At 51.4% G+C, this 10000-nt stretch overlaps 1 protein-coding gene across 5 annotated transcripts in view; it reads right to left on the reverse strand.

The window, feature by feature from the left end:
• wwox (WW domain containing oxidoreductase) overlaps positions 1-10000 on the reverse strand; it is a 77701-nt gene that overhangs the window by 16186 nt on the left and 51515 nt on the right. For all 5 annotated transcript variants that reach the window (XM_037767534.1, XM_037767536.1, XM_037767535.1 and 2 more), the window contains one exon: positions 826-914. In XM_037767534.1, the coding sequence (XP_037623462.1) occupies positions 826-914 (89 nt within the window). The remainder of the gene's footprint in view (positions 1-825; positions 915-10000) is intronic.

Consider the following 10000-nt stretch of genomic DNA (forward strand, 5'->3'; position numbering starts at 1 on the left):
TCTGTCCCCGTCTCCTCACTATGGACTATACTGGAGGAACCAGACTATCGCTGCTTTCAGCCCCAACACACTAGTGCCACATTGCATGGATTAATTTTCAATCTTCAGAGCATCTGCAGGAGTCGTAGCGGTGCTCTCGGCCCTGGAGGAGTCGTAGCGGTGCTCTCGGCCCTGCAGGAGTCGTAGCGGTGCTCTCGGCCCTGGAGGAGTCGTAGCGGTGCTCTCGGCCCTGCAGGAGTCGTAGCGTTGCTCTCGGCCCTGGAGGAGTCGTAGCGTTGCTCTCGGCCCTGCAGGAGTCGTAGCGTTGCTCTCGGCCCTGGAGGAGTCGTAGCGGTGCTCTCGGCCCTGCAGGAGTCGTAGCGTTGCTCTCGGCCCTGGAGGAGTCGTAGCGGTGCTCTCGGCCCTGCAGGAGTCGTAGCGGTGCTCTCGGCCCTGCAGGAGTCGTAGCGTTGCTCTCGGCCCTGCAGGAGTCGTAGCGGTGCTCTCGGCCCTGCAGGAGTCGTAGCGGTGCTCTCGGCCCTGCAGGAGTCGTAGCGGTGCTCTCGGCCCTGCAGGAGTCGTAGCGGTGCTCTCGGCCCTGCAGGAGTCGTAGCGGTGCTCTCGGCCCTGGGTCAGCAGCCCAAAGGTCAACTAAAACTAACTTTGACCCCCAGATGCAGCGCTGACAGGAAGGCCCAGTTCTGATGGTGCCTGCTGCACTACAGGAGGATGCAGGTTATATTAAAGGTTTACTACTTCTACTTCCTTGTCCTACCAAAGCTAAATGATGTGAAGAATGGCAGAAGGTATCAGAGAGACAGATCCAGTATTATAGTTTATACTCACAGTTTCTTGGCCTTGTAAGACTCAGTGAACTCTCTGACGCTGCGGAGCGAGGCCAGGTCACACATCATGGCTTCTACTCGGGCTTTGTGCTGCACAGACAGGAAACACAAAGAGTTAGAACCAGCAGAACGACAGAGAAGCAAAAAGGTCATCACTATTATTACATCTTTACAAACTGCCACTCGTCATCTTCGTCATCACCTTCAGCTAAACAAAAAGAGTTCCCACAAAGTCCAGCTTCAAATGATAGAGCGGGTTTTAAACTGGAGTTAACCATGAGGATCTGAGGATCTCCCCTATGTGTGAATGGTGAACACGTCTGTCCGTCCTGGAGGAAGAGTCGCTCCTCTGTTGCTCCTCTTGAGGTTTACTCCTTAAATCCAGTTTAAGGGATTTTTGGGGGAGTTTTTCTTTATGAAACTGAAGACTATAAGGCCGAAGGAGGACGGTTAAACGCACTTCAGCTGCCTCATGAGGAACAGTCGGCCTGTCCGCCGCTCACAGAGAACAATAAGAAGTTTCTCTTGTTACTAGAAGGCTGTCGGGTGACCTCCTGCTGTCTGGTGTTCTTGTGTAATGTGTTGTGTTGTGTTGTGTTGTGTTGTGTGTTTTTAACATCTGGTTCATTGATTGTTTTTATTGTTTTAGCGTTTCATGGTTTTATTTTTTTAACTATCCTTCTAAAGCAGTATGTGAATCAGGTTCTATTCCAAATAAACTTATTGTCATAAATAATATACACTGCACAGAGTGTAAAGTTATTTAAAGCATTTCTCATTTAGGGCTTTATTAATAAAATAATATGACTACTATTATTACTTTCATCCAGACTGACGCGGACACAGTCCTGACTAAAGACTCCCAAAGACTCCTAAAGACTCCCAAAGACTCCTAAAGACTCCCAAAGACTTCATCGCTTTGGACTGCACGTTCCCATCCCGTGTGTGTGTGTGTGTGTGTGTGCGTGTGTGTGCGTGTGTGTGTGTGTGGCTCATCTTACAGGAGGAGAGAGGAGAGGAGAGCTGAGGTGAGGAGAGGAGAGGAGAGGAGAGGAGAGGAGAAGTGAGGAGAGGAGAGGTGAGGAGAGGAGAGGAGAGGAGGAGAGAGGAGAGGAGAGCTGAGGAGAGGAGAGGAGAGGAGAGGAGAGGAGAGGAGGAGAGAGGAGAGGAGAGCTGAGGAGAGGAGAGGAGAGGAGAGGAGAGGAGAGGAGAGGAGAGGAGAGGAGAGCTGAGCAGAGGAGAGGAGAGGAGAGGAGAGGAGAGGAGAGGAGAGGAGAGGAGAGGAGGAGAGAGGAGAGGAGAGGAGAGGTGAGGAGAGGAGAGGAGAGGAGAGGAGAGGTGAGGAGAGGAGAGGAGAGGAGAGCTGAGGAGAGGAGAGGAGAGGAGAGGAGAGGAGAGGAGAGGTGAGGAGAGGAGAGGAGAGGAGAGGTGAGGAGAGGAGAGGAGAGGAGAGGAGAGGAGAGGAGAGGAGGAGAGAGGAGAGGAGAGCTGAGGAGAGGAGAGGAGAGGAGAGGAGAGGAGAGGAGAGGAGAGCTGAGCAGAGGAGAGGAGAGGAGAGGAGAGGAGAGGAGAGGAGGAGAGAGGAGAGGAGAGGAGAGGTGAGGAGAGGAGAGCTGAGGAGAGGAGAGGTGAGGAGAGGAGAGGAGAGGAGAGGAGAGGAGAGGAGAGGAGAGGAGAGGAGAGCTGAGGAGAGGAGAGGAGAGGTGAGGAGAGGAGAGGAGAGGAGAGGTGAGGAGAGGAGAGGAGAGGTGAGGAGAGGAGAGGAGAGGAGAGCTGAGGAGAGGAGAAAGATAAATGACTTGAGAAGTGAATGCGTAGCTGCATTTACACACTGAGGAAGACGAGCAAAATATTCATCATCTCTCCGTCCCGCTGCAGAGCGAAGGCCTCAGCAGAGACGCCACCGGGCCTCAACAGAGACGCCACCGGGCCTCAGCAGAGACGCCACCGGGCCTCAACAGAGACGCTACCGGGCCTCAGCAGAGACGCCACCGGGCCTCAGCAGAGACGCCACCGGGCCTCAGCAGAGACAGCACCGGGCCTCAGCAGAGACGCCACCGGGCCTCAGCAGAGACGGCACCGGGCCTCAGCCGAGACGCCACCGGGCCTCAGCAGAGACGCCACCGGGCATCGGCAGAGACGCCACCGGGCATCGGCCGAGACGCCACCGGGCCTCGGCCGAGACGCCACCGGGCCTCGGCCGAGACGCCACCGGGCCTCGGCCGAGACGCCACCGGGCCTCGGCCGAGACGCCACCGGGCCTCGGCAGAGACGCCACCGGGCCTCAACAGAGACGCCACCGGGCCTCAGCCGAGACGCCACCGGGCCTCAGCAGAGATGCCACCGGGCCTAAAGGAGCACATCTCTTGTCTGTGATGAAGCACGTCGACTCAGACTCTCTCCCCCTTTTTGCCCTTCTCTACATCTTTATCAGCGACAGACAACCCCGGTTCCATCTCCCTACAACACACGAGCTCACGCGGGACCGCGGTGTGCGTGCAGCGTGAACTGAGGTGGAGCGTTGTTCCGTTCAGACTAACGGCCCATTAGACTCATCCCTCATGCTGGAGAGGGAGAAGGAGAGAGATATGGCTCCCAGGACTCCCAGCTGGGCACCAGGTATTCCTGATGCTCCCCTTCGTCCTGCACGCCATCCCCGAGGAGCGCTGTCAGCTCACATTACACCCCGGAACAACGTTCAGCGTTCCGCTCTCCATCCTCCGCCGCCACCGCTGCTGCTACTTCTCCCCTGATCTGATCTCAGGTCTGTGGGCGTCATACGGGAACGCCTCTCCTCTCCACGGAGCTACATGACACTCACAGCGAGGACGCTGCGCGGAGCAGCGAGCACCAAGACAACTAGAAAGGGTTAACAGCACCTTCTGATGGAAATGTGATTCTTCAGGCATTTTACAGACGCCTTAACTGCCCCAGGGCGTATTTATACGTGCACACACACACACACACACACACACACACACACACAACAAATTCAATGTTGTGACTCAAGGGTAAAAGCACGCTATCACACCATTATCTATGCCTGAATTATTCTCTTGATGCTACTCTATACCATTATATGGATGCTATTACAAAGCATTAAAGGGCTGATTATGGCTATTATAGATATGATTATAGGGTACCTGCTTATATGATCTGCACACAGCAGTAATCACAGGTGAGAGGAGACAACTGTCTGCTTTAATGACTTGTATGTGCAGCAGTAGACTCACACAGTCTGCAGGTAAAGTGTTCAACAGAACTGTGAGAGGAAGATGAGCTATAGAATGAGAAAACTTACAACTGTGTGGGAAAAGTTGTTATGAAATAGAGAATTGAATTTTACAGCAAGAAAAATGAGACGTTAGTTCCAAACAAGGTCAGAGCAGCAGCAGCAGCATGGTGATTAACAGGTCAGTATCAGGCCTCCTCAACAGGGTGGAGGACCAGCAGAGAAGATGAGAGCAGGTGTCAGCTTGACGAACACATACCCCCTTCTTTAGAGACGGGGGGGAGGAGAGATGGAGGAGTGGGAGACCAGAGGGAGGATAGAGGGTTGGAGGGGGGGGCACTGGAGCAGATCCAGCAGGGAGAAGGTGAGCAGCCTGCCCGTCTACCCTCCCCCTGCAGATTGAAGTCTTGCGAAGAAAATAAAGTTTATTGCCTGGAAAGAGGGGGGAAAAGCATGTAAAAAGCATTAAAGCGATGGAGGTGAACAATTAGACAGATGGCCAGGTTTTGGAAGGAGAAGAGGAAAAAAAAAGGGGTAGAAAAAGAGAGTAAGAACGCACGGACGCAATCGTTCAGGGTTTTTATGAGGACCCTGACAACTCCTGGTCTCTTCAAGGGCGAAGGAAAAGTGAGAGGCAGCGAAGCCTCTCTGGTTAACTCTGGAGTAATCGCTGAGTGTGCAACACCACCGAGCTCGGCTCGGGGTGACGGAGCTCACCGCCCCCAGCTACACTCAACCTATCGCTCCGTCTAAATGCTAACGGCTAATTAGGAATGAAACACGCGTCACGTGTAAATAAGCTTCACGGGCTTGAAAACTAGAAACTGCGGCGACTGCGTGTCCATCTCCATGACCGCGCGTCCGCAAAAGAGCGGCGTGTTTTAAGACAGAAAGTGGCAAGGTCACCACGGTGACATCACAGGCATCAGATCCCTCAGCCCTCCAGTCCTAACGCCACCTCTCACCTTCCACCCCCCCACCGCCAGCCGTCAACCCAACAGAACAGCTGTCTGTCACGTGACAATGACCTTTGTGACTTTCACCAGGAGGAAGGGAGGAAGGGAAGAAGGAAGGAGGGAGCTCAGAGTAAAGGATGGAGCGAGGATGAGTGGCGGCTTCTGCAGAGCTTCTCCTCGTCCCTCCTGGTGGTTCCACGTGTGTCGGGGAATGACATGTGTCGGAGGGACGGAGGGGGAAAAGCCTTAATACAATTAGAACTGGGTCCATCCAATCCAATAAAATGAAGAGGTATTAGAGCGGGGGGGGGGGCAGACACTGGACCACTCTACTAACTCTTAAAACACACACATGTAGGCACACACACAGGTACACACACTCCGCTGACCCCTTTAATAGCATAGCAGCCACCCCTAATGGACGCAAGCAAGTGGAACCGCCAAATAATACACTGTCTTAATGCACTAGGCTCAATCTCACCCCCCCACACTTTAACCCCCGTTTCCATCCTCAGCTCCTCTTATAGATCACCAACGCTGGGACAACACTTAAGAAATCAAAAGTACCCCCATATATACCAAACACTTACCCCCCCCACACCCCGGTGAACTCCTCCAGGACGGTAACAGACTGAGTGGACGGAACGCTCTACCGCTCCCTCTGAACACCTGATATCAATACAAAGCCACAGCAATATCACAGGACTGCATTTTAACCAGCAGGTGCGGCGGTGAGGTGTTGTAATGGTGGTGAAAGTGAGTCGGTGAGGTGTTGTAATGGTGGTGAAAGTGAGCCGGTGAGGTGTTGTAATGGTGGTGAAAGTGAATCGGTGAGGTGTTGTAATGGTGGTGAAAGTGAGCCGGTGAGGTGTTGTAATGGCGGTGAAAGTCAATCGGTGAGGTGTTGTAATGGCGGTGAAAGTCAATCGGTGAGGTGTTGTAATGGCGGTGAAAGGGAATCGGTGAGGTGTTGTAATGGCGGTGAAAGGGAATCGGTGAGGTGTTGTAATGGTGGTGAAAGGGAATCGGTGAGGTGTTGTAACGGCGGTGAAAGTCAATCGGTGAGGTGTTGTAATGGCGGTGAAAGTCAATCGGTGAGGTGTTGTAATGGCGGTGAAGGTCAATCGGTTAAGTGTTGTAACGGCGTTGAAAGTGAATTGGTGAGGTGTTGTGATGGCGGTGAAAGTGAATCGGTGAGGTGTTGTAACGGCGGTGAAAGTGAATCGGTGAGGTGTTGTAACGGCGTTGAAAATGAGTCGGTGAGGTGTTGTAATGGTGGTGAAAGTCAATCGGTGAGGTGTTGTAATGGCGGTGAAAGGGAATCGGTGAGGTGTTGTAATGGTGGTGAAAGGGAATCGGTGAGGTGTTGTAACGGCGGTGAAAGTGAATCGGTGAGGTGTTGTAATGGCGGTGAAAGTCAATCGGTGAGGTGTTGTAATGGCGGTGAAAGTCAATCGGTGAGGTGTTGTAATGGCGGTGAAAGGGAATCGGTGAGGTGTTGTAACGGCGGTGAAAGTGAATCGGTGAGGTGTTGTAACGGCGGTGAAAGTCAATCGGTGAGGTGTTGTAACGCCGGTGAAAGTCAATCGGTGAGGTGTTGTAACGGCGTTGAAAGTGAATCGGTGAGGTGTTGTAACGGCGGTGAAAGTCAATCGGTGAGGTGTTGTAACGCCGGTGAAAGTCAATCGGTGAGGTGTTGTAACGGCGTTGAAAGTGAATCGGTGAGGTGTTGTAACGGCGGTGAAAGTGAATCGGTGAGGTGTTGTAACGGCGGTGAAAGTCAATCGGTGAGGTGTTGTAACGGCGGTGAAAGTGAATCGGTGAGGTGTTGTAACGGCGTTGAAAATGAGTCGGTGAGGTGTTGTAATGGTGGTGAAAGTGAGTCGGTGAGGTGTTGTAATGGCGGTGAAAGTCAATCGGTGAGGTGTTGTAATGGCGGTGAAAGTCAATCGGTGAGGTGTTGTAATGGCGGTGAAAGGGAATCGGTGAGGTGTTGTAACGGCGGTGAAAGTGAATCGGTGAGGTGTTGTAACGGCGGTGAAAGTCAATCGGTGAGGTGTTGTAACGCCGGTGAAAGTCAATCGGTGAGGTGTTGTAACGGCGTTGAAAGTGAATCGGTGAGGTGTTGTAACGGCGGTGAAAGTCAATCGGTGAGGTGTTGTAACGCCGGTGAAAGTCAATCGGTGAGGTGTTGTAACGGCGTTGAAAGTGAATCGGTGAGGTGTTGTAACGGCGGTGAAAGTGAATCGGTGAGGTGTTGTAACGGCGGTGAAAGTCAATCGGTGAGGTGTTGTAACGGCGGTGAAAGTCAATCGGTGAGGTGTTGTAACGGCGGTGAAAGTGAATCGGTGAGGTGTTGTAACGGCGGTGAAAGTGAATCGGTGAGGTGTTGTAACGGCGGTGAAAGTCAATCGGTGAGGTGTTGTAACGGCGGTGAAAGTCAATCGGTGAGGTGTTGTAATGCCGGTGAAAGTCAATCGGTGAGGTGTTGTAATGGCGTTGAAAGTGAATTGGTGAGGTGTTGTAACGGCGGTGAAAGTGAATTGGTGAGGTGTTGTAATGGCGGTGAAAGTGAATCGGTGAGGTGTTGTAATGGCGGTGAAAGTGAATGAGCCGGGAAGACGCCGTGTGAAAAGGGCACCTTATGAAAGCAATTAGAGAAATGACTTTGAGCTCTTCCTGCTCTGTAGATCAGAACCGGCCTCGGAGGCCTCGGAGGGAACACAGACGAACTCAGATCTCCGTGACCTTGTCCGCAACACGCCACACTAAATTGGTCATCAGCTCTTAAGACTGTATTTTATCATAGATATATAGATATATATATATTTGTATATAAATATATATATATATATATTTAGAGAAAGGGAAGGGAAGGGAAGGAGGGGAGGGACTGTGGAACGTGCTGCTCGTATATCATCCTGTCACAATTATGACGTTTGTTCATAAATACCAACCAATCTCCTCTCCACCTGGCTAAGTCACATGCGCTTGTGCTTACGCACGGCGCCGTACACCAACAAAAGAAATATGGACACACACCACGTGCGGCGGACGCACATGCATGCATACACACACACACACACACACACACACCACAAATAAAGAAACAGACACATCTGGCTGGCTGCCCTACCAGCGGTCTGAGGACTGACCTCCACACAGACAAAGAGACTGAACACACACTCAGGAAACATGCAGCCAACACACACACATTACAAACACACACAAACAAACAAACAAATGCACGTGCACATACACATCCACTTACTCACTGACATGCACACACACTGCAATTAATAGGGAGGCAGGTCTCTGGTGAGGAAGAGAAAGTGCCTGTTCAGCACATACACAGTACCGGCAGAATATGCAATTTCCTCCAGTTAAGTCTGAATTAAATTGATTTCTTCTTTCTCTGACGCGGACACACGGACACACAGACACATGGACACATGGACACACGGACACACAGACACATGGACACACAGACACATGGACACATGGACACACGGACACACAGACACATGGACACATGGACACACGGACATACAGACACATGGACACATGGACACACGGACACACAGACACATGGACACATGGACACACGGACATACAGACAGATGAATACATGGACACATGGACACATGGACACATGGACACACGGACACACGGACACACGGACACACGGACACATGAACACATGGACACAGGGACACACGGACACACGGACACACGGACACACGGACATACAGACAGATGAACACATGGACACACGTACACACGGACACACGGACACACGGACACACGGACATACAGACAGATGAACACATGGACACACGTACACACGGACACACGGACACACGGACACACGGACACACGGACACACGGACACACGGACACACGGACACACGGACGGCGCTTCTCCCCCCCAATGAGAGCTGGATCATCTGCAGGTTCTTCCTTTCCTCAAATCAAGTTACAAATCAAGCAACTGCCGGGGCAGATATGGGAAAGGTGAAGGAAGGACACAAGAGGATTTTCCAGATGAGAAACATGGAGAACAAGGCACATACGTGCACACACACACACACGCACGCACGCACGCACGCACACACACACACACACACACACTCACACACTCACACGGAGTAAAGGCCAGGCCTCGGTTAAGTACTCGCTGACATTTCCATTCAGTGATGTACGGAGGCTTCAGCAGGCCATGTTAGTCAACACAGCATTAATGAGAGTAATTAATGAAAGACATTAATTAGTTAATCACTCAGTCAGACCTGACGGGGCGTCACGGCATGGCTGCAGAGAAACACCGAGCACGCCGGGCACGCCGGGCACGCAGAGCACGCCGAGCACGCAGAGTACGCCGGGCACGCCGGGCACGCAGAGCACGCCAAGCACGCCGGGCACGCAGAGCACGCAGAGCACGCCGGGCACGCCGGGCACGCAGAGCATGCCGAGCACACCGGGCACGCAGAGCACGCCGAGCACGCAGAGCACGCAGAGCACGTAAAAGTACCACTATATAAAAATACTCCATTCCAACTCTTCTATTCAAATGTATCAGCAGCAATAAGTACTTTAAATAAACAATAACTTTAAATAAACAAAGAGTACTCATTATGCAGACAAACCGCTGTGTTGCTTTACTTTATATTATAGAATAATTAATACTGATGCATTAACATGTAAGCAGAATCTTAATGTTATAGCTATAGAGATGCAACGATGAATCAACTAATCCATTAATCAATTAATGGATTAGTTGTCAACTATTAAATTAATCAGCAACTATTTTGATAATCGATTAATCAATTAATCAATTAGTTGATTAATCGGTTTGAGTAATTTTTTAAGAAAAAGAAATCTTCTTAAATGTGAATGTTTCCTGTTTTCTTTCCTCTGTGACTCTAAACTGAACGTCATCTTGAGCTTTATGGAAACACTGATCGACATCTTTTACCAGTTTCTGACAT

Source organism: Sebastes umbrosus, chromosome 4 (assembly GCF_015220745.1).
Source record: "Sebastes umbrosus isolate fSebUmb1 chromosome 4, fSebUmb1.pri, whole genome shotgun sequence".
Taxonomy (NCBI): domain Eukaryota; kingdom Metazoa; phylum Chordata; class Actinopteri; order Perciformes; family Sebastidae; genus Sebastes; species Sebastes umbrosus.